We start from the raw sequence: 25,652 nt of genomic DNA, 5'->3' as shown, positions 1-25,652 counted from the left end.
CCTGGGTGAGATACGAAGAATACATCAGTGAGTTCATATTAAAGTTTATTAAATTTTTAAAATTTAAGTAAACTCTATGCCCAATGAGGGGCTTGAACTTACCAACCCTAAGATCAAGAGTTGCATGCTCTACCAACTGAGCTAGCCAGGCTCCCCAAGCTCCATCGAAGTTTAGAACCAAAATATTAATATGTTGATGAGGAAAGAAATGACGGCAGAGTTCCTTTATTCCAGAAATAGTTTAATACAATCGTAGTACAGTTATGAAGTCACATTCAATCCACTGAATATATTCAAGGTATTAATAAAAATATTATACATCTTTACTCACTACCTTAATATAATTAAAGTATTTGGTTCTTATAGATGAGACTACTTGCCATATTCATTCATATCTGCACTGCAGCATGTAAGTAAATCCATGGATTATGGTAGTGGGGCTTTTAGTGCTTTCTGATCTGAAGTCTAAGCATCAAAACTGAATATATTTTTTTAAAATGCCACAATACTTGAATCCTAGAAAGAATAGTCAACCAATTTAAGGCAAGATATTGAAACTTTTATACAACTTTAATTTGAAAAGATGAATACTTTATCAAAGATCATACATGCCTTAACAGTTAGCTACCTATAGATTTTTATAAAGGCAGTAATAAAAATGTCAGTGCAAGTTCTATCTTGGGTTCCTCAGTAGAGAAAATAATAGGTTCTTGGAGTACTCCATTATTTTCAAATCCCAAAACACTGCAAGAGGAAAGAATTCTGGTGCAGGACTTACATGTAGCATTATTTTTATTCAGTAAAGATAGGTATAAAACATTGTGATTATACATAAAAATTAGTGTCTTGGCCAGTTTGTTTAAACTTTTGCTTCAGATTTACTTTAATGCAAGCTTTAAAAAAAATGTCTAAAAAAAAAAAAAACTGATTTAAAATCTACTTAAAGTAGTAGTGCAAAGAGGCGCCTCTGTCCCTTTTTTTTTTTTGGTAAGGGCTGAAGATTAGCGTTTTACAAAGAAATAACTTATATTAAAATATATATAAAATATGTGTATTTTTTAATGACCAAAGAAGGCACAAAATGAGTTAAATTAAGAAAAACATTACCACTTGTCCTGAACTCTGGTTAAACTGTACAGTATTAATCATAATATACATTTTTAGGTAAGAAATCCAGATGTCTTGTAATTGAAAAGTGACACCACATTTTCTACCTCTATTATTTGTGCTAAAAGACACGGCTGTAACAGACTGCAAATAAGCAGTACATACTGCATCCCATTAACAATGACCTTTTACCAAGACAGGTTTGGGTTTTGTTTTTGTTTTTGTTTTTTTCTTTTTTCTTTCCTTTTTTTTTTTTTTTTACAGTGGCTATGTGACAATTCATGGAATGGAATTATGTCTCCAAAGCTTAAGTGAAAATATCTAACACTTCTTTATATCTGCAAAAATACTTACACACTTTAAGGAAATGTTCACTGTATGTGGAAAAAGTAAATAAATGGTGGTGCTTTGATTTGCATTTTAATTAAATTATTAAATAGACAACATATTTTAACATTAAGAAAAAAAAAAGACATTCATATATCATACTAATGGGGTTTCCTACAAATGGACCATTAGTGTTAGGCACCAAAAATTTCAAGTTTTTTTTTTTTTTTTTTTTTTTAAACCTATCTCACTGATACATCCTCAACTGTTTTATTTCTGCTCTACAGGTTTCACCACTTACATTAAACACCTGCACAGTTCATAAAAATTGTTATGGGCAACTGAACTGGAGATTGTCCTTTCTCTGTTGGTATTCTTCATTGCGTATTTTACCAGTTATCTCACAGCAACTAGATTACTACAATCTCTGTTACCATTTAAAAAGTGTCTGAACTTCCATTGAGCCATGAGAATTAATATATCAACATATTTACTCAAACTAAACATAAAATTATGTGTGTAGTTGAGTGAATAATAAAAATGAATTTTATCCTTAATGGTAACTGTAGAATAATTTCAATCATGTCCCTTATGATTCTGAATCCCACTGTATTAAGTAATTCATGTGAATGTATAATGTTTACAAATATAAGTAAGATACCTTACAAGACAAACTTTGCTATAAAAGTCTACATTAAAATTCAGCCTGGACCCTAGAATTCTTGTCCTGGGCCTCCTGTGAAGAGTCTGCCCTATTCATGGAGTTCTACCAAACAGGAATGGGTATGTGAGTGAACAATTTTCACTTGCTTAATGAGTAAGTGGAGTATAGATACATGGGAGGTGGATTACCAAAGTTCAATTCACACTCCTGGGAGTAAATGTAGTATTATAATGGAATGATGGCATTTAGTATACAGTTACATTGATGAATCTCATTCAGTTATGGGGCAACAAAAACATAAATCACCTGTCTAAGTCACACGAGAAGAAATAAAATCTTTCTGTGGGAAAAACACTAGTAAATGTAGGTAATTCTTTAGTAGGCTGAAAGTGAGTGAAAACTTACTAATTATCAAGTCAGGAAAAAATCAGAATGAAGTGCCAGGGAAGCATATGAAGTTAAGGCACCATTATTTACAACTTCAGTGATTGGCACTTATTCTGAAAAAGGTTTTAAAGACATGAGTGATAAAAAGCAGTATTATTTTCCCCTACTTCTATAAACTACATAGTAGTTCTGAACATAACTATTATTTGTGCTTTGCTTTCGGCCCTGTGAATAGCAGCTGCATTTTCTGGTAACATCCTGCACCTTCCCTTTCCTTTGGTGTTTGTGAACACACACAGTGGTAAAGGCTGTAAAAGGTGCAAAACAGGAAAACATGCTGTGTCTGTGTAAGAAACAATGTAAAACAGATGGCTGAATTGACACCGTACTGTACTATCAGACCAAACTAAAGCTATTACTCTGAAAGGATTAAATCCTTCACCAACTCAAGAGTCTTTTTCAGGACTTACTGTATATTAAGTTTAGGGTTTATAGCCTTCTATATGACTTTAAAACAGCAATGGCTTCAACTAGTTCATAAAACTTAATTATGTGATGTTGGTCCAACAGATGTGTTGAAATGCAGTAAGTACATTTACTTCATAATTTCTAAGTTTAAAAATATTATACAAAATTCCCAAGTGTGTGTGTGTTTAAGTATTTATAACTATTCTTGCTTTCAAAGCTCAGAAATTCACTAGCTTACAAATAGGTTGCTGCAGCAGTCAGCTGATACCACTTAACTGTCTCTTTGCTCAAGTTGAAATCTTTTAAAGGCAGGGTCACTCCACCGAGGAAAAAATTCTCCCGCAGAGACTCTGCACTGAGAACACTGAGTTGAAGTTCTCTTTGTCCTAGGGTTTCCTTGCTATATCCACTGTACACAAGCTAGAGCAAAGGCAAAAAGAAAACAGTAAGTTACAAATTTTTTTGTTTGCTTGGTTTCTTGGATTATTTTAAGTGAAAACAGAAGTGAGATTAGTAGTTAAAGAGACAACAATTAACAGATTATGACATGTTTAGTAGAATTTGCCTCATATTTAGATGCACATTTTGTATTTCAGGAGTCTTAGATTTTATTATCATTCCTCTGAGTGTCTGACATAGAAATGCACAGAGTAGAAAATTATTATTGTCTAAACACTGACAACATGGATTTTCTGAGCTGGAGTTATGGGGAAGGGAAATGCAATTACAAGGCGTCATGCCTTGAGATGGTCTGACACCTGGGAAAGAGAACGGAAGGTAGCAAGTGGGGATAACACAGCTATTTTACAAAATATGAGGGATTAGAATTTCTTTTTGTTGTCTTTTTTTTCTGTTAGATTTTATATGCCATGAAATAATTTCTGATTATCCATATTTCAATGCAAATTCACCAACTACCAATACAGCTTACAGCAAATCTAGAATGCTAAAAATTAGCTCTCTGACACACAACATTCAGCACTTAGAACTTTTTTCCAGCAAGGCCTCATCCTAACTTCTAAGAAAGATCTCTTTAATCTAGTCCTTCTTATTGTTTGACTAATAAAAATTAAAAACTGACCACATTTCATTTCTTGAAAGTATACTAACTAGGAAACAAACCAATACTTCTTTTTGGGAATAACACCAACTTGTCTTCACTAAACATTGTATATGCTTTTCAATAGCTACAAGGCTATTCTGCGGTTTTAACAAACTTAAAACCTGATGAAAATCCACATTTATTTCCAGACATTTTTGTGTGGATGTGATGTTAATGTACACAAATAGTGTGGTGCTTATCCTAAAAAGTATTAGACTAAAGGTTAGCAGGTTTTAATAGATGAGTAAGTTCATAAGGTGACCATGAATAGCTCAGCAAAGTCACAGTTTTGCTCCATCCTGTTCAGCTGATGCTTTGCTTACTGCTTTTAGCGGAGAGCACCTATCTGAAGTGGCTTGCTGACAGCCTGAAATGAATTAGGAGGATAATTTTGAAACTATATCCTATCAAACAAAGGTAAAGTTAGTGAAGATGGTTTAAAAGGATAAACAGGAAGGGCTTTTGAGAACTTCAGTTATCTGAGGAGCTGCCACAGAGGAGAGAAAGACTAAATTCTGTATAGTTCCAAGTCATACAACTGAGACAGGTGCAAACTACAGGCAGTGAAGATTCAGCCCAGTATTTAAAAAAAAAAAAAAAATATATATATATATATATATATATATATATATATATGCTGTAACTGCCCAAAACAAAGTGGATGGACTAGAAGTATTTCAGCATAGACTGGATAACCACTTCTTGAAAATGTTGTAGAGGGAGTTCAGTCACTGGAAAGGTGGTTGAAGATAACTCTTAAGATCTTTTTAAAACCCAAGGCTCAATGATGGTTTAATTCTGCAACATTTGATAAGTATCACTAGATTGCTACTGATTGGCTTTACTAGTACAATAAATAGTTCTGAATCTGGTACCTAAAAATTTTAAATTTAAACTGTTCAAAATTTAAAGAACAAATCTAAGATATTTTTAGAAATGACTTTAACTTACCATCTCATTGAATGTTGGATTCCTGGTTTTTCGTGAAATTTTGGTTTTACGTTTGGATGTTTTGTGGGTATCTGGAAGTAGGTATGTTTTGACGTATGGATTTGGATCAGCTCCATCCTCAGTAACCTATAAAGAAAAGTTTTCCCTTAATAGTAATGCTTCCTACCAAGTTATAGGTCTTCTCTACAATCATTATTTATAATCACTCACAAGGTCTTTGATGTGCATCACCATGATGAAAAGAGTACCATTTCGGTAAGAGATAGATAATTTCACTGCTCCTCCAATTTGGCCTGGAATAGGACTGAATGGACCTGCATCTGAAAATAAAAATATAATCATCTTTATTTTATCTTGCTTATAGTGGTACAAACCATGACAAAAAAATTTTGCTTTAATTCCAGGATCATCCTATGTGGGGAAAGGAAAGGGTAAATAACCTAGTAGGCCACTGATTTGTAGTTCTTTAATAATCACATTCTATTAGGAAAATTATGTTTATCCAGAAATTGACAGGCTTAAAAGGACTATCCTCTCATTCTCACTGGAGTATAGCCAGTAACCCCACTGTCACTGTACTACATTCACTGAGAAATTATTAACTTGCAAGTCATAGGGAAGCCATCAATTATCGATAAAGAGAAAAAATAATCTCACCGGCAGACCTAGCTATTCCTTCAGCTTTTTCATCACGAAGTAAAGGATGGAAAAAAGTACAAACAAGATCACACTAAGAAGAGAAAAAAAATGTATTAATTTAAATAGCATGTAGCACCAAGAATAGAATATTCTTTTTCAATTAGGACAGTCACCTCTGCTACATCGGTTGAAGCATTCATCAAACTCTGTAAATAACTGTTTAACTCAATTTTCCTTTTGGCTGCTACATCTTTTATGTGTGTTCTTCCTAGAACCATCCTATTAGGAAAGCTACAAAAGAAAACACAAGGGGGATTTAAATTATTTCACTTGGAAGTATTTATAGAATTAAGCACAATATTTATTTAGAAATATATATATTTTAAAAATATATATACTTAAATACAAAGTGGAATTTTAATCTACTAGAAAGTAAATTTCTGTAATTTCTTTTCAAGTACTAGAGATGAAATAGTTCAAGTACTTGTTAGCCTTTTATAAACCTTGGTACAAAAGAGACACTATTTTGCTATTTATTACTTATTTTCTACTGTTTTTTTCCTAAAGATTAATCTGTTTACAAATATTTTTGCATATCTTATCCTCCAAAATCATTACTCAATCAGCCACAGTTCCTGTTGATATCAGTCCCATACCCTTGTCAACACTTTGTCCACAAGTGAAATAGGACCCAAATCAAGAATAATCTTAACTTTGCTTATTTTGCTAACAAAGAAAAATGATACCGCATGTGGAAATAAACTGATACCCACACTTTGTTGACTCTTCATTTCTGAAATCTACTCTAAGAAGAGTATGAGCAGCCCGACACCAGAAATCTATTGGTCATTAGCTACATTAAAAATGAGGGTTTTAAAAGGGTTAACAGAAAACTAAGTACTAAGATTTTGACCAACAATCTCACTGCCTCAGCTTATTCTTTTTTAGAGGGGCTCGGTATGGCCATAATTATTTCTACAGTGATTTAAAATCCGATTTTGCTAAAACCAAGATTCCAAATTATTATGTTATGTTGCAGACTATGGTAGAGACAAATAATTAGAAGATTCTACAATTAGGAGAGCTTGGATGGCTCAGTTGGTTAAACATCTACCTTCAGCTCAGGTCATGATCCCAGGGTCCTGGGAAGAGTCCCACATCAGGCTCCCTGCCCGTCAGGGAGCCTGCTTCTCCCTCTCTCCCACCTCCCCACTCCCCCACCACCTACTTGTGCTCTCTCTCTCTAATAAATAAAATTTTTAAAATAGATAGATGAACAAACAAACAAAAGATTCTACTAAGTTCCTTGACCTCACTGTAAAGGTAGTTGCAGTAACAATTTACCTAATCCGGTATGACTTCAAACAAACAAACAAACAAACAAAAAAAAAGAAAGAAAAGCTTCAACTGAAATTAGAAAACTAGAAAATCCCCAACTTTAAGTTTAGGATCCCATTTATTCAGTTTATTCACTCAGCAGGATCTTACAGTTCCCTGTCTATGGATAGTACTGTTATCAGGTCCTTGGGATACAGAGAAAAGTCAGTCACACATGGTCCATTGTATCTTACTAAATGTTTACACAAAGATTTCGAGTGACACATGGTAAGAAATTGTTTCCTATAAAAAAAGGATTAATGTACAAAAATGGGAACATACCCTGGTAACTTCCAAAGTGGAAAAATAATACTGAGCTTATTGTGAAGTTCCTGAAATTCATCGAAAGTCCGGAACACAAATGATGGTTCTAACTGTCCTTCCCTCAAAATTCGGACTACATAAATCTGAAAAGAAACCACACCCCAAACAGATTAAGACAAGCAAAACAAAACAAAAAAGCCTTTCCCGACAGAAAATTTACAGCTTGGTCAAGTGCTTTTAACTTAGTAGTATATATGTCACTGAGAGGAAAGCGCATACATGAAAGTCATTGTATTTATAGACATCTAACTAAATCTAAGAGTGATATTAACCACTGTACAATATATAAACAAGAACTGGAAAGTGAAAATCATTTATTTCCAGGATTATATATAATAAATGTACTTCCTGAAATTTATAAATTTAGGACATTTCCAATGAATACATTAATAAGCTCCTTTAAGAGCATAAATAGGAAAGGCAAAATTTATGGTGGCAGGAGGATGAGAAAAGACTTGTCTAACTGGATATTTAAAGTATTATAAAGTCAGAGTACTTTACAGAATAAAATACTGGTGTAGAAAAAAACTATTTCTACAGAAGACCAGAAATAAATTCAGGGATATATATAAATTTAGTACATTTAAAATATGCTAACATTATAGTATCTATAACATAACATAAATCATTGGGGGAAAGAATGGAATATTCAATGAAATGGTGTTAGGATAAAATACTAAACTTACAAAAATTTACTAACAATAAAACAGGTGAAAATTAAAATAATAAAGTTGCTTTCTAAAACATCAGTTTGTCAAGGATTTAAAGACTGCTGCAGGGTGCCTAGGTGGCTCAGTTGGTTAAGCGACTGTCTTCAGGTCATGAACCAGGAGTCCCAGGATTGAGTACCGAATCCAGCTCCCTGCTCAGTGGGGTGTCTGCTTCTCCCTCTGACCCTCCCCTTCTCATGCGCTCTCTCTCATATAAATAAATACAATATTAAAAAAAAAAGAAAAAAAATAGACTGCTGTAAAGTATTTCCCAATAAAATTATGAGCACAATGATGATAATGCTATTCATGGGGTGGTGGAAAGCATATTGAAGATCTTGCTTTTGTTCAAACTTGAATTTTATATGTGTGTGTATTTAATAATACTTCATCCCTAGAAAGTGGAATGAGAACCGAAGATTTTATGTGTTTTTACATAGGTGGATTTTGTTACAGTGAGCAAGCTTTACCTTAAAATTAACAAATTGAAGAAAGGAGAAAAAGCACAATACCACCTTGTCTCTGGAAGGAATAATACTGTTTGTCCCCCATAGTTTGGGAGCAAATTTACCAATAAATAAATACCAAAAAACAATTAGGGATTCCTCAATTATTTGTTTATTTTTGGACCATCCATGGAGGAAAGACGTACGAAAAGAAAAACAAGCATGCGTGCATTAGTCTCTACAAATACCAAAACCAAACTTACATAATGTTTATCTGGGTTGTATTTCTTATGATAAGTGAAAACAGAGACTTCCTTGATTCGACCATCTTGTCTAAATGAGTATGTTTTGGGCGAAAATGAAAGGATGGGCTCATCATTGGAAGGAAGACCAGAAAAACGCAACTGAGCAAGATTGTGAATGAAGAAGTTAAACTTTGTGGCAATGCTTCCCAAACTTGATTCAATAAGCCTACAAAAAATCAGAAAATATCTTAATAGTAAATATTCATGGGAAAACATGTTCAGTTCTTTGAACATAATAAAGGATAAAGACATTTTCATACCTTTTAAAAAAAAGTTAAGATTTTATTTTTAAACTACACCCAATGTGGGGCTCAAATTTACAACCCTGAGATCAAGAATCTCACACTCCATCAACTGAGCCATGCAGGAGCCCATTAAATTCTTTTTTGTTTAATCTATCTACCTATCAACCAAGATATGTAAATCTCCTTTTAAAGTAAGCTCTAGGCCCTTGGGCCACCTGGGTGGCTCAGATGGTAAAGCACCGACTCTTGATTTCTGTTCAGGTCTTGATCTCAGGGTTTTAAGACAGCCCTATCTCGGGCTGCAGGGAGCCTCCTCAAACTTATCTCTCTCCACCTCTCCCTCTGTTCCTCCCCTACCCCATAAGTAAACTTTAGGCCCAACTCGGAGCTTGAATTTAACAATCCTGAGATCAAGAGTCACATGCTCTACTGACTGAGCCAGTCGGGCGCCCCCATTTTCATTCCTTTTAAAATATTAAGCATATTCTCACTTTGCCAGGATTCTCCCTTGTTCTTTAGGCCAAAAACCTATTAAAAGATAGTCCATCCCAACAAAATGTTTTAGCACAAGAAAGTGTCTATTCCATCCCATCCCACAGTCTCCCAAGAAATGATGCTGTATTTCTTGAGCTCTGTGGGATCTAACATTAACTTAAAAACTATTAGGGATAGAAGATGATTGGTATAATGCCAAAAAAGATGATCATTATTTAATTCCCTTTTAATAAATAGGGAAGTTGAAAACAGGTATAGAAGGAAGCACTGAAAGTAATCCAGGGGCGCCTAGGTGGCTCAGTCGTTAAGCATCTGCCTTCGGCTCAGGTCATGATCCCAGGGTCCTGAGATCGAGCCCCATGTTGGGCTCCCTGCTCAGCGGGAAGCCTGCTTCTCCCTCTCCCACTCCCCTTGCTTGTGTTCCCTCTCTCGCTGTGTCTCTCTCTGTCAAATAAATAAAATCTTGGGAAATAAAAAAGTAATCCAAATTTAATAAAATCTTTTCTATCAAATAGTAGTAGAATCTGGTATCAGACTTCTTCAAATAATCGTAATTTCCCTTAGTTGGAAAAAGAAGTTTTGACAGAATAGGGAGTTTCATGGTAACAAATCTGGAAAGCAGGCTTGGATAAAACATTTTAGGCATGCAAAAAAAAAAAAAATACTGTCTCAGAAGCAGGATAAAGAAATCCAGAAAGAGGAAAGAGATTCAAAAAAGAAAAGTCTAGAACTTCACACAAACGTTCTTGCTTTGCTATGGACTGAATATTTGTATCCTCCAAAATTCCTATGTTGAGCCCCAACCCCACAGGGCCTTTATGGAGTCAGTAATCAATATCAGATGCAGTCTTAAGGATAAAACTGATCCAAAAGAATTAGTGTTCTTATGAGAAGAGACAAGAAAGTTTATGCTTTCTTGCTCTTTATCTCCTCCTTTCCTGTGAGGAAACACAAGAAGGCAGTAGTTCACCAGGAAGGGAATAAGCTGGCACCTTGATTCTAGGACTTCCCAGCCTCTAGAAGTAAGAGAAAATAAGTGTCTATTGTTTAAGCCATGTCATCTATGATTATTCTGTTATGGCAGCTCAAGCAGACCAATACCTGCCTGCTTTATAGTTTTGTCTAGAGAAGCCAGCGAATCTCTTTTGAAAAACAAAACCAAACCCATCAATACCTAAATGATCAGGATTAGTTTGGAAGGCTATACAAAAGTCAGCTTCCTTCAATTCAATTCAGCCCAGACTCTTGAGACTAGAGAAGTCCAGTCCAGTTTTCTATCTCTTTTCCACTGAGAGGAAGAAGGCAAGAGAAAAGAGAAAAAAGAACATGAGCTCTTGGGTCCCTCCCTTCTGTGGCATAATAATGAGGTGGTATCACTAGATAGTGACCAACCTGGTCACCAGACTTTTAGAACATACTTGCCAGGAAGATCTGCTTTTAAAGCAAAAATGACAAGTTCAAATGCCAGTAATTAATATATGTATTTTAAGTACTACATCATATAGTAACAATTTATTATAGCAGTGTCCCAGAGTTTGCAGTTTTAATTATTTATGGTATCCATGAAAATGGTTATGGCAAAATCCTGAAAAACAGATTAGTACAGGTATTATTTTAGGGGAACCCCCCCCCCCACACACACATCCTTGTACTTGGCACTATAGAAAATATGCTTTGCAGAAATAGGTCATAAATAGGATGTTTATAATTCAAGTCATATACTAAATAAAACCTGAGTCATTTTGAAAAATAAATCTTTTAGTGTTATTGCAAATCCTTTACATTTATTCAGTAAAAAACCTTCTGACATAAAATATACTTCTGATAAACCTATTTACTAATACTGTGAATCACAATTATTTCCTAAAAATCAGATTCTGATATATAGCATTTATTTAAACTAAGGAAAACAAATCAAAGCTCTGTGCCTTCTCCAACATATTTAAATATGCCTTACCTAGTAAAGAAAATTGTAGCTTCTGCATCTGTAGTTTGTGGCTGAAGTGCATCTCTAACATATTTCAAGTCTTGAATACTTGTAAGTTCTGGTAACCCTGAAGGAATCATCTACAGAAAGGGAAAAAGAGTTTGTGAGTTACTTTTTAAAAGTCTATTCCCCACCCATCCCTTAAAAGCTGGCCAAGTAATTAGAACTAAAGCAAACAAAGTAATCACAGTTTTGAGGAATTTATATTAGTCTTATAGGCACCTAAGTGATTCAGTTAAAATGAGAAAAACTGAGGTCATATAAGTCAATTGTTGGAAGTCACAAAGCCAGTTTATGGAATAAAACCTGTGAAATCCAGACCTTTTGTCTAGTCCTTTTTTTTTTAAAATCAGGTTCAGTCTCAATAATCATAGCAGAGGTTTAACTTAATACACACCCAGAAAAGTACAGAAATCTGAACACACCAAAATTAAGACACAAAATATGTTCCAGCATCCCAGATGGCTCTCAGGGTCCTTTTTAGTCAGTTACTTTTACTCCACACCTCCAAGGTAGATGTGACTTACATTTTATATTTTATATAAATGATGTCTGGCAATTTTTGAATATTTGGTAACACTATTTCTGACATTTGAAACTACGGTAAATTTTATTCCAAAATATCCTTCTTTAGCTATTGAAACAGAACATTAATGTAAATTAATTAAGGGCTTGTAAAAGAACACAGTTACCAGTGAAAGAAGGTTAAGAAAGAGGTTTGTCTGCTTTCTTATTAAGTTGTAGGCTTGACAGCAGAGGTCCACAAACAACTGGAAACGAATGGTAGGCTTTTCACCCCCATTAATGACATATGCCATATCAGAGGTAAGCACAAAAGGAGCCCGATCCCTATTTAAAAAGAAAGTACACAACACAAAGTAATATTTACAGAAGATAATCAAATAGTGCTTTTGTTACCACATGGTTATTGAACTAAGCTACCTGAGCCAGAGCAATTTCCAACTGGGAAATTAACAATCAGGCAGGTTTGAATCTGCATTAAAACTTATAAATTTGCATTTTTCAGAAAAACCATCATATAATCAATCTCATTATTTAGATAGAACACATATATGAATTTTTTCCAAGATGATATTTATAAACTCACACACTCAAATAGAGAACAGTACTTACATACAGAGAGAAAAATTCGGCACTCATTGCCATCATACAAATGGGAACATTCCTAATAGGTACCACTAAGTAGTTAAATACACCTTAATTCATTCCAACAAATGTTACTAAACACACGCACACACACAGGGAGAGAGACAGACTCATTTTTATCTACTACATGGTCAAGACATTTGTTAGGGTCTTTTTTTTAATCCCTAGTCATACTCAATGAGAGCTACAAGACAACAACAAGAAAAGAGGCAAGTTTGGGGACATTAATTTGTGGAAAAGTGCCTTTCTTTTAAAACAAGCTGTGTTGGGGCGCCTGGGTGGCTCAGTGGGTTAAGCCTCTGCCTTCGGCTCGGGTCATGACCTCAGGGTCCTGGGATGGAGCCCCGCATCGGGCTCTCTGCTCAGCAGGGAGCCTGCTTCCCCCCACTCTCTGCCTGCCTCTCTGCCTACTTGTGATCTCTGTCTGTCAAATAAAGAAATAAAATCTTAAAAAATAATAATAATAAAATAAAATAAAATAAGCTCTCTCCCTGCTGCTCCCCAGCTCTACCCTCTTTGTGGTCTCTGTCAAATAAATAAATAAAATCTATAAAATAAAATAAGTTGTGTTTACTAATTAAAATCAATGTTTCACTAAATGTGTCGAAAGGTTCCTCAAAATATACACAGATATCAATCTTAAGTAAAATTCTGACCCTATCAAAATGAAAACATTTTGATTACTTGAAATGACAGAACTTAAAGTCATTTTAGCATTACTTGAAATGACAGAACTTGAAGTCAACGGCCTCTTGAATTAACCTAGGAAAGCAAACCAAAGTTTCACTTTTCTTGGGAAGAAGACAGTGGACAGAAAAGGAATACTTAGATTGTAAAGTGGCTGACATTAAAACCATCAAAAACTTAACCACTGTGTGGTAAAAAAAAAGTCGAATTCTTTTTCCTTCAAGTAAAATTATTGAAACGCTTCCAGATATACATACACATGTAGACAGATACAGATTATTTTACTAATACCTTTTGAAAAGTGACCTACAATGTGGAAATTCTGCTTCAGAATTACCTGGAGTACTTATTTTTCTTGTTTTTGTTTTTTAAAGGTAGGCTCCACCTGAAGTGGGGCTTGAACTCACAACCCTGAGACCAAGAGTTGCAAGCCCTACTGATTGAGCCAGCCAGGCGCCCCTCAGGGTACTTGATTAAAAAAAAAAAAAAAAAAAGCGCCCCCCTTTTCTTCAGCAACAGTAACAATGTGAGTACCTTTTGAAGCTACCAAACATCTGTGCATGGCCCAAAAACTTTCCAAAGTCAATGTGAAACATGTGTCCTGTGCTTCGAAGCATTATATTATCATTGTGTCGATCACAGATGCCTAGGACATAGGTGGCTACACAGCATCCAGCACAAGAATAGATAAAATTTTCTGAAGCCTATAATAAAGATATAGAATTATTTATTTTAGAAAAAAATTATTTTTAAAAAGGAGGCAGGTTATAAAGATTAAAGTAATTCATCACCCTTTGAAAACACTATCGTGATTCACTTTTTCAACACCTTATAAACTAGGTTATGATAACAAGAGTCAGCCTTGTCATATTTCAAAAAAACAAAAACACCCTTCTAAAGGTGGTTACTGCCCTATCTCTCCATCTATTGTCCTTTAATAGGCAGAGAAACTGCCAGTCCCTACTTGGGGTACATGCTGCCTTTAAACATCTTTTAAGAATCATCTTTGTGCAACTCTGCTCCTCACAGGCTCTACTGTTTAGTACAAGTGGTAACACTGTGACAAAGATTAATCTGAATAAAAGAATATTTTTCCCTTTTTTGGCTTATAGGGAGGGCATGTATGAAGAAAGTCAGCTTGTATCTTTAAACATACAATAGTATAATTAATATGTTTTGTTGACTCCTTATGTCATCTGCAAGTTTTTCGAAGCTGGAGATCGCTCACTTCAGTCTTACCTGCCCTGGGGGTTAAATCACTAACGTAGTATCATGCAGAAGGATGCAGCAAGATGTATATAATGAGGACTTTTATCTAAAGCATGTGCATTTAGTTTATCCTCAGGGAACTGAATTTCCGAATAGCGCAGTCCTATGGCTCTACATGTCCATGCGGTTATTTCATAACTCCCCAGAAATCATAACTGATGATGGTAAAGAGCCAAGGTTTACACAGCACTTATCACAAACCAGCGACTACACTACTCTTCCTACATACCTACAAACCTACACACATGCACACCATATGACATAGGTATGATTACGATTGTCATTTCCCTCATTGTCATGAGGGAAACTGAAACATAGAAGTTCTTTGCCCAAGATCACATAATTTTTAAGTGGCAGACACAAGGTTCACCCCAAGCAGTGTGACTCCTCTATGTGAAGTACATTAAGAGTCAAATGCATAAAAGGCACTCAGTGTATGCTACTTGACAATTATTTTGTGTCAAACCACTTCCCCAGAACCACAGAAGAACCAACGTTACTATGAAGTATCAGCTTCTGTTGCACTGCTTTCCCCACACCACAAGAAAAGGAAGTGATCTTAAACAAAGAGCTAAATTCCTCTACCTTCTTAGGTCAACAAATAGAATTTGTATTTATCTGTAAATGTGATATGTTAATGACCTGATGACATAAAGGAGGCAGGCAAATGACATTAAAACTGAGATCTCCTTACATTGCCATTGAAAGTGTTCTTGAGGGTGCCTGGGTGGCTCAGTGGGTTAATAAGCCTCTGCCTTTGACTCAGGTCATGATCTCAGGGTCCTGGGATCGAGTCCCACATCAGGCTCTCTGCTCAGCAGGGAGCCTGCTTCCTCCTCTCTCTCTCTCTCTCTCTGCCTACTTGAGACTATCTGTCAAATAAATAAAGAAAGTGTTCTTGAGTCTTTCTTAGGCAGTTTAGGATCAGAGGCCTTATGTCCTAAGAGATTTCCCTTTCCCTTTTCCCCCCATTTTTTTTTTCTTAAGTAAACTCTACTTCCCCCAGCCCTCACCAACATGGGGCTTGAACTCACAACGCTAAGGTCATGGGGCACCTGTCCGGTTCAGCCGGTTAAGTGTCCAACTCTTGGTTTTAGCTTAGGTCATGATCTCATGGGTGGTGGGACTGAGCCCTGCATTCAGCTCCATGAAGAGGGGAGTCTGCTTAAAGATTCTCTCTCTCCTTCTCCCTCTGCCCCTCCTGCCACTGATGTGATCACACGCACTCTGTCTATAAAAAAAGTAAGTCATACACTACCGAATGAGCAACTCAGTTGCTCTGAGAGTTCCTTTCTTGTTATAGAATTCAAAAATATGCTAAAACAAAAAATTGGCACCTCTAATATTAACAGCTATCAGCTACAGGATTTACTCTGTGTAGGGCTTTCTTTATAAACTCATCTAACTCTCACAATAGCCTTGTAGTGTTATTATTTTTTACAGCCATAATATGTACTATATTATCCCAAAAAAGTACTATAATACTGTAACGTATACTATTTCATATCCCAGGTTACTGAAGCACAGAAGAGGTTAATAATTTGCCTAAGGCTCAATACCTGATGACTTGGAACCTAAGTTCAAGCTCAGAAAGTCTGGCCCATAATTTTCCTCTCAACTCCACACTTACACACATGGAGCCACTCTTACTCATTTTCATAACTTGTCCCAAGATCTTTGTGAAATGTGAACATTCTGGGTCATAAAAATACCTGTTTTGCTGGCCTCTAAATGCATGCTTGGAAAGTTTTGGGGGTAATTTAGCATTGGTTTCTCTCAGATTCTTACCATTAGATGCACTGTTTATATAGAAACATATGTGTATATAACTTCTTTTTTTTAAACTTAGAGAAAGACACTGCTTTCACAACTTAGACTACATGGCTAGTCACCAGAGCTGGAAAATGAAAAGCACTTATAACCTATGTAATACATTTGTGATAAAGTTATCTGGAATAAGGAGACTTGCCAATCACCTTTTCATATTCCTCTTCAGAAGGATTGTATTTCCTCAACCACTCTGCAAGCGGTTTATCTTTAAAGGATCCAGTCACACCATATTCCACTTGGATTTTCCTGAGGGTATCTGAAGCAGGAACTAGCTCCACCATACCTTTAACAACAAAACATTAAGCTATGCAAAAATACCTCCCCAAAAGCCTTTAAAAAATTTATAGCTTTCAATCTTTGACATAAGATATCAGTTAGGAATTGTTTTTAAAAAATCAACTCTGGCAGCCCATGCAAAAAAAATCTGAGCAATCAAAATAATTTCTTATTTTCAGAAGTACCCAAAATATAACAGTTGAATGTGAATTTGACGCTCCATAATCTGTACAACCGTGTGCTATTACCCTCTACCAAGAATAATAATTTTAATTACTAACTAGATGATATTGACCTAGTTAATAAAGTTACTTAGTTAATAAACTTACTCTGATCACGTATTTGGGCAATGATGGAGTGTTTCAGAGTATACTAAGCCCTTTCAAAGGGAAGAACAGATTAAGATTGTCCTTATGAGGGGCGCCTGGGTGGCTCAGTGGGTTAAAGCCTCTGCCTTCGGCTCAGGTCATGATCTCAGGGTCCTGTGATCGAGCCCCACATCGGGCTCTCTGCTCAGCAGTGAGCCTGCTTCCCCCTCCCTCTATCTACTTGTAATCTCTGTCTGTCAAATAAATAAATAAAATCTTAAAAAAAAAATGTCCTTATGACATGTGTAAGTCTTTTTTTCTAAACATTTTTTTTTAAAGATTGTATTTATTTATTTGACAGAGATCACAAGTAGGCAGAGCAGCAGGCAGAGAGAGACGAGGAAGGAGGCTCCCTGCTGAGCAGAGAGCCCGATGATGCGGGGCTCAATCCCACGACCCTGGGATCATGACCTGAGCAGAAGGCAGAGGCTTTAATCCACTGAGCCACCCAGGTGCCCCAGACATATGTAACTCTTAAGTACGTGTTCTCTCTTCCTAAATGAAATGTAAATGCTTGGCTGGGCAAATCATTTTTTATTTTCTCACTTTTAAAACAAGTATCAAATTATGGCACATCCACGTAAGGGAATACAATGATGTAGATCTTTATGTGCTTATACTAAAAAATATGCTTTAGGGGCACCTGGGTGGCTCAGTGGGTTAAGCCTCTGCCTTTGGTTCGGGTCATGATGCCAGGGTCCTGGGGATCAAGCCCCGCATGGGGCTCTCTGCTCAGCAGGGAGCCTCTTTTCTCCTCTCTCTGCCTGCCTCTCTGCCTCCTTGTGATCTCTGTCAAATAAACAAATAAAATCTTTAAAAAAAAATGCTTTAAATACAAAATCCAGATAAAGGGGCGCCTGGGTGGCTCAGTGGGTTAAGCCTCTGCCTTTGGCTCAGGTAATAATCTCAGGGTCCTAGGATCGAGCCCTGCTATTGGGCTCTCTGCTCGGTAGGGAGCCCACTTCCCCCAATCTCTGCCTGTCTCTATGCCTACTTGTGATTTCTGTCAAATAAATAAAATCTTTAAAAAAAAATCCAGATAGAGAATTGTCATTTTGCGCTTAAAAGAAAGACTGGGGCACCTGGGTGGCTTAGTCAGTTAAGTGTCTGCTTTTGGCTCAGGTCATGATCTTGGGGTCCTAAAATTGAACTCAGCAGGGAGCCTGCTTCTCCCTCTCCCTCTGCCCCTTGGCCCCCTACCTCTTCCCCACGGCACTGGTGCTCTCTTTCAAATAAATTCTATTACCTGCTACATTTACTATATGCATGTATTATTATTATAATTAAAAAATTAAGTTTTATTGGGGCGCCTGGGTGGCTCAGTCGGTTAAGCAGCTGCCTTCGGCTCAGGTCATGATCTCGGGGTCCTGGGATCAAACCCTGAATCGGGCTTCCTGCTCAGCGGAGAGCCTGCTTCTCCCTTTCCCACTACCTGCCTCTCTGCCTACTTGTGCTCTCTCTCTGTCAAAAAAAATAAATAAGTAAAATCTTAAAAAAAACAAAAACAAAAACAGTTTTATGTATTTTCAAAATCAAGGAGATGCACTGGTGTCAAAAGATATGGACACAGAGACCTGCTTCAGACAAAGGACTGGAAAAAACCAAGTTGGCCAAGGTCTTCAGACCATCCCAAAAGAAGTGTATCATCTAGTTAATAGTTCACACTGAGATACTTTTTCAATGAGTACCTGCACCTTGATTCTATGACTATATTTAATCAAATTTTAATATACATATAAATTTCTAATTTCATAATCATATATACATACATATAAATCACTACGTGCTAAAACAGTGGACCAAAGTTCATAAAATATACAATGTACTACTCGCTATGTAAGATACGGTCCCTACCCTAAGATAACTTAAAATCAAGCATCCAGGGTGGGGAGAAGATACACCACTAAATGTGTCATGAATATTTAAAGACAACTGTTGAGTCTGAAAAAGTGAGGGATTATTAGAAACACTGAAATACTAGTAAAAAGTTCACAGAGGATATGGATGTGATTTCATTTGGAAAATAAAGGTACTTGTGAGATAACACAAATGAAAAGCTTAGACCAACCAGGGTAAGACACAAAGTAAGTCCTCAATAATCAGTTAGAAACAACATAAAAAAACAAGAGGAATCTGATTGCTTCTAAAGTTACATGGAATTCCATAAGAAAGAGAAAGTGCAACTACATGAAGTAAGTGTGGTGACAGAAAGACAACTTAATGAAATGGTAGGCTCTCATTGAGGAATCTTAGTAAAATAACTTCCATTTACAACTTATGAAAAACAATATTTTTAATCAGCAAGAATTCTTAATGTTTTATTTATTTTAGTAGGCAAGAGCAAGAGACTGCATGCAAGTGAGTGGGGAGAGGGGCAGAGAGAGAGAATGGTCAAGCAGACTTCCTGCCGAGTGCAGAGCCTGATGTGGGGCTCCATCCCACAACTTGAGATCATGACCTGAGCTGAAACCAAGAGTCAAAGGCCCAAACGACTGAGCCATCCAGGTACCCCCAACCAGCAAGAATTCTTAAATTGACCTAATTTTCTTTTTGACAAGATAAAGTTTGTAGGGATGCCTGGGTGGCTCAGTCGTTAAGCGTCTGCCTTTGGCTCGGGTCACGATCCCAGGGTCCTGGGATTGAGGCCTGCATCAGGCTCTCTGTGGAGCCCTCTCCCACTCCCTCTTCTGTGTTCCCTCTCTCACCATGTCTCTCTCTGTCAAATAAATAAAGCTTGTACATTCTAAACTGAGAAAGGAAAGTGATAAGGCTCTCATACTGTCCTAATGGATAAAATGGAGAAATGTGGAACAGCTGATAACACAATGAAGTAGACAAGTACCCAAGTAAAATACAGTACCTAAAGATATTTTTAAAAAGATTTTATTTATTTATTTGACAGAGAGAGAGACTAAGCACAAGAAGGGGAAGCATCAGGAAGATGGAGAAGCAGGCTCCCCACTGAGCAGGGAGTTTGATGTGGGACTCAATCCCAGGGGTCTGGGATCATGACCTGAGCTAAAGGCAGATGCTTAACCAATGAGCCACACAGGTACCCCACAGTACCTAAAGATTTAGCAATCACCTGACAGGAAATCTCATGTCTCTAGCGATAACAACACATTCGTTGGTCCTTGGTCCTCTCTTAGTAAACACTTTTTTCAATGCCTTAGCAGAAGCTACAGAATATATATTCTTCAAATCAGTTCATGACAGAAATTAAGAGGTTCGACAGATAACAAAACTCGGATTTTAAAAAGAATCCAAGTGGCTGAAAAGTAATGGATCCAATAATAACAAGTTAATAGGTAAGGTCCTATACTTGGGTCTAAGATACAAAATGTACAAGTACGAAATGGCCAAGACATGATTAAGCAGGAGCTAGCTAGTATGATGGTTTTATTTGTGAATAAGTCCTGCATGTGCAATATTTTGCCTATTTTGCATTCTACAAAAGTCCGGTGCCATTCTCAGAGACTGGATCACCTGAGCCTTTACAATGGGAATAATCAGATAATAAGGTAATCTAAAGTTATATGACAAATGGCTGAAGAATGTGGAACTCAGGATCTGAGGCCACAATATTCATCATCACAAAGACTTATTATATGACTGTCTATAAAGAGAACTGGAACTGATGGGTAGAAGACATTAGGAGTCAGTTCCCATTCATTAGACTGTAAGAAAAAACTCTACAGCCATCAGAGTTATCCAGGATAGGACAGACTACATTGAAATGCAGTAAACTTCCTTCAGTATAGGCATTTAAGCATAACGTTAATGGCAAATATCATAAGGATGACTAGATAATTGTTCAGGTGACTTTCTAGTGTCTATGATTAGAATCTGAGAAGCATTTCTCATTTCCACCAACTATAAATGATCTTTCCCTCCTTTAAAACCCCAGAGCACTGCCTCTGTTAATCCTCTTAGAGATTTTCGGGATTCCTGGGTGACTCAGACAGTTAAGTTTCTGCCTTTGGCTCAGGTCATGAGATCCTAGGGTCCTGGGACAGAGTCCTGCATTGGGCTCCTTGCTCAGCGAGGAGGCTGCTTCTCCCTCTGCCTGTGCGTGCGCTCTCTCTCTCTCTCTCTCGCTCTGATAAATAAATAAAATCTTAAAAAAATTCTTTTAGAGCTTTTAGCTAATTAAAGCATCTTCAAATTACTTTGTAGGTCTTTAAACTGCTTCCCTCTAAATATAAACGCTACATGTTATTAGCATTTTGTGGCTGGCAGATCACAAACATTTGTTGATAAGAGTAATGACAATGGCTAAAATTACTGAGAACCTAATACATGTCACGTGCTGGGTGTTTCACATTCATTACCTTTTAATTATCACAATATTTCTGGGTGTAATGCTTTTATTATTCACACTAAACATATGTGGTAAGGAAGAAAACTTATGCAATAAAATAGTAAGATGAAGCCTGTGCTAAAGTAGAAAAAAATTTTGAAACCATTATTTTATTTTGCAGAAATTAAATCAAAATTGGTTTAACTTAAGACACCTTAATTTTAAGTTAAAAGCTAAAGACTATGAAGTCCTCATTTAGTCAATCAATGGGAACCTCTGGTTACTGCAAAGCATTTATTAGGGCTACTCAATGAGTTATTTAATTATAAACAAATAGATCAGTAAAGTAACACTAAAGTAAGAAACAACTGAGATTATAGTGTACCAGCATCAGGACTCCCACAGGACAGGTGTACTCTGAGCTAAGTTCACAGAGAAGAAATAATAAGACACCAAGACAAAGCTGACAGACTTACCTCGATCTCTGCCAGTTGAGAGACATTTGAAAATTACCATCCTCAGATCTAATCCTTCTTTAAGCCAGATCTTGTCCATAATCTTTATCATCTGTAAAGCTAACATATCTTGCCGAAGATCTTCACCAACCTTGAAATCAAGGAAATAAAATGAAACGTATCTTTCCAAAAGACTTACTACGTTACATTCTGTAAAAGACAGGGGGAGGGGGAAATGGTGGAAAGAATGAAGAATGAGATGAAACAGAACTGCCTTTTATTTTTCTTTAGTATTCCAGAGGAAATTACTTAACCTCTTCACATCTCAGTTTCTTGAACTCTACACTTTTTAAAAGGTTAGATTTTGTGGTATGTGAATTATACTCAATTTTTTAAAGGGGCAAAATGGAGGATCTTTGCCATGATAAAAATATTCCTTACCTTGACTGTATCATTGCCAACAGCCTCATTGTGATATTGTAGGATAGTTTTGCAAGATGTTACACAGAAGGAAACTGGGTAAAGGATACTTAGGATCTCTGTATAATTTCTTACAATAGACTAAATCTATAATTATCTCAAACCAGAAGTTTATTTTTTTTATTTTTTTTTTTAAAGATTTTATTTATTTATTTGTCAGAGAGAGAGAGAGAGGGAGAGAGAGCAAGCACAGGCAGACAGAATGGCAGGCAGAGGCAGAGGGAGAAGCAGGCTCCCCGATGAGCAAGGAGCCCTATGTGGGACTCGATCCCAGGACGCTGGGATCATGACCTGAGCCGAAGGCAGCTGCTTAACCAACTGAGCCACCCAGGCATCCCCAGAAGTTTACTTTAAAAAATGGAAAGAGTTAACCCTCCCAAAATGAATGAAATCTAACTGGAACCACATCAATTTATCATTTTCTTTTTTAAGCTGGATAAAATAACTTTAAAACATATAACAATGAATATATTTTTTGAGACCAATTAAGAAAATTATGAAAAGAAATTACAGGAGATTAGCCCTAACAAATATTAAAACTTAATATATAAAATTTTTGTACTCAGATGGTACTATTTTAGGAAAAGGCAAATATATTAGTAAAATATAGTCCAAAACCAGATTTGAGTTATGAGAACTTGCTCTCTATATATATACACACACATATATATAGAATATACATACATATAAATATATACACTTATATTCATAAAGATAGCTTCTCTTGAACCATCATATATATACATTATCTATATAAGCCTGCACTAACTGAACTCACTGAATTAACTACAACTCTCCATTCTTCCTTAAAAATATACAAATTATGACCACAACACACAGGACTTTGGTAATAGATTACTCTTGTAGTATTCCACTCCTGCTGCTTCCCACAGGTAAGTTTTATGTTTCCAAAACCCAATGCCATTGCCCATGGTTTTGCAGTATCATGCTGCACAACTCAGGGGGTACCATTCAAATCATATCTGTGTGAAAGGCATTATCTGCGAAAGCTATGGCCATAGGTAGCAGCTGTAGCTCAGGGCTGCATTTGTTCCCAAATCTGTTTTAGAACAGTTTATATCAGCAATAACTTTTCACATAATTATTCAATTTTTTTTTTAAAAGATTTTATTTATTCATTGGACAGAGATCACAAGTAGGCAGAGAGGCAGGCAGAGAGGGAGGAGGAAGCAGGCTCGCCGCCGAGTAGACAGCCCGATGTGGGGCTCGATCCCAGGATCCTGAGATCATGCTCTGAGTGAAGGCAGAGGCTTTAAACCACTGAGCCACCCAGGCGCCCCATAATTATTCAATTTAATTAAATATTAAATAAAATTACATTTGCAATTTGGAAAAGGAACTTGAGAAAGTAATTTTTATTATTTTTTATTTTATAAAAATTTTATTTATTTATTTGACAGAGATCACAAGTAGGAAGAGAGGCAGGCAGAGGAGGGGGAAGCAGGCTCCCCGCCGAGCAGGGAGCCTGATGAGGCGCTCAATCCCAGAACCTGGAGATCATAACCCGAGCCAAAGGCAGAGGCTTAACCCACTGAGCCACCCAGACACCCTGAGAAAGTAATTTTTAAATTACCACTTAAAAACAGCGTAACCTTCGGGTGCTTGGGTGGCTCAGTCGGTTAAGTGTCTGCCTTTAGCTCAGGTCATGATCCCAGGGTCCTAGGATGGACCTGCACTGGGCTCCCTACTCAGTGGGGAGTCTGCCTCTCCCTTTGCCTCTGCCCCTCCCTTCGGCTTGTGCTCTCTGTCTCAAATAAATAAAATCTTTAAAAAAAGAAAAGAAAAGAAAAACAAAGTAACCTGATTTTGCTCACCTTAAACATGACATTAATTTCTTCCCCCATTGGATCAGCATTCAGCATTGTCACTTTTAGGGGCACAGCATTGGAACTGAAGAAGGAACATGACTACAAATACAACATGCTATGCATTAGAAGGATAACACTGGAATAAAAATGGGTTTAAGATTTTTTGTCCTAAGCATCGCTCTCTTCACCTGTTCCTCTGAAGTATGGCCAATGAAATAACACATGTGAACTGCTTTTTAGATCATCCAGCAGATAAGAGGTATTTAAAAATATTTTGAAACTTAAACACAGCATGAGTAAAATATCATTTACTACTCTCTAGATGAGAAGAAAAACCTTAAAACTTGAGACAAAATTATTAAAAGTTTGAGCTTTAAAAGTATCTTAATTCCTCAAAAGAGCTCAGAATTTTGTATATTCTTATCTCTCTCTAAAGCAGTATGATCTGGGATGAGATCTCTACTTCTCCTATTTATGGTAGTCTTCTAATTAATAATTAGCCACATAGGGGCACCTGGGTGGCTCAGTGGGTTAGGGCCTCTGCCTTCGGCTCAGGTCATGATCCCAGGGTCCTGGGATCGAGCCCCGCATCGGGCTCTCTGCTACTCGGGGAGCCTGCTTCCTCCTCTCTCTCTCTGCCTGCCTCTGACTACTTGTGATTCTGTCTGTCTAATAAATAAATAAAAAAAAAAAATCTTAAAAAAAATAATTAGCCACATAATCAAATAATGACACTAAATTTAAAAATTTCATCAGCAAAGACCAAATCTTATTTTAAAATGAAACTGGTTAAAAAAACTAATTTAAGAAAGACCAATTAAAGGAAATAACAAACAAAACACAAGGAGAAAATGTGATCCCATGGCCACCACCAATAACATACAACTCAGGCACCCACTGTTAAATTTCAGTAAAGAGAAGCCATGTATCAACTTAAAAAGAAATAAAACCTGAGACGCTTTTATGGATACTTATACCCTGGCCTTTCCAAACCAGAGACTCTAATGGATGAATTAATTGATTGCTTTTGCTGAATTCATTAAGGGAAAATCTACTATTTGCATAACTACTGGCCCACTCTGAAATATAATTACTCAATGCTGATGATTCAACTACTTTTTGATGGCTCTAAAAAGTGTTATAAACTTGAGAGTCTTTCTGACCATTCACAGGGGAGGAAAGGAAATGCTATCGGTGACTGGAATCATAACATATGCCTACAAGGCAGCTATTATATCATAGTAAAAAATAATTTATTTTGAGACAGCAAATAATTTTATATTGTTTTTTCTTTCAGGAATGGTGGTTAAGTAAAATATACTGAGGTAAATATGGATCTTACACAAACAGATATCCATAAATACTAATAACCAACCTATATGCAGATATTATCCTTATTTGCCTTAAGTATATCAGCCCATCTGCTTTCTTCCTACACATTTTCCCTACAGATTATT

At 36.4% G+C, this 25,652-nt stretch overlaps 1 protein-coding gene across 3 annotated transcripts in view; it reads right to left on the bottom strand.

Moving 5' to 3' along the window:
- Nucleotides 1–1,351: 1,351 nt before the first annotated feature.
- LOC111149457 (phosphatidylinositol-4-phosphate 3-kinase catalytic subunit type 2 alpha) overlaps nucleotides 1,352–25,652 on the bottom strand; it is a 101,955-nt gene continuing 77,654 nt past the window's right edge. For all 3 annotated transcript variants that reach the window (XM_022506548.1, XM_022506547.1, XM_022506546.1), the window contains exons 21-33: nucleotides 24,202–24,294; nucleotides 21,908–22,037; nucleotides 16,634–16,770; nucleotides 13,923–14,092; nucleotides 12,227–12,383; nucleotides 11,505–11,614; nucleotides 8,766–8,973; nucleotides 7,305–7,429; nucleotides 5,819–5,936; nucleotides 5,664–5,736; nucleotides 5,217–5,326; nucleotides 5,007–5,132; nucleotides 1,352–3,373 (exon numbers count right to left, since the gene is read on the bottom strand). In XM_022506548.1, coding sequence (XP_022362256.1) covers nucleotides 3,188–3,373; nucleotides 5,007–5,132; nucleotides 5,217–5,326; nucleotides 5,664–5,736; nucleotides 5,819–5,936; nucleotides 7,305–7,429; nucleotides 8,766–8,973; nucleotides 11,505–11,614; nucleotides 12,227–12,383; nucleotides 13,923–14,092; nucleotides 16,634–16,770; nucleotides 21,908–22,037; nucleotides 24,202–24,294 — 1,743 coding nt within the window. In that variant the 3' untranslated portion in view covers nucleotides 1,352–3,187. The remainder of the gene's footprint in view (nucleotides 3,374–5,006; nucleotides 5,133–5,216; nucleotides 5,327–5,663; nucleotides 5,737–5,818; nucleotides 5,937–7,304; nucleotides 7,430–8,765; nucleotides 8,974–11,504; nucleotides 11,615–12,226; nucleotides 12,384–13,922; nucleotides 14,093–16,633; nucleotides 16,771–21,907; nucleotides 22,038–24,201; nucleotides 24,295–25,652) is intronic.

Source organism: Enhydra lutris, unplaced genomic scaffold, assembly GCF_002288905.1.
Source record: "Enhydra lutris kenyoni isolate GAN:26980312 unplaced genomic scaffold, ASM228890v2 scaffoldscaffold22, whole genome shotgun sequence".
NCBI classification, from domain to species: domain Eukaryota; kingdom Metazoa; phylum Chordata; class Mammalia; order Carnivora; family Mustelidae; genus Enhydra; species Enhydra lutris.
The sequence above is the reverse complement of the archived record's forward strand: the minus strand, read 5'-3'. Positions and strand labels throughout refer to the sequence as shown.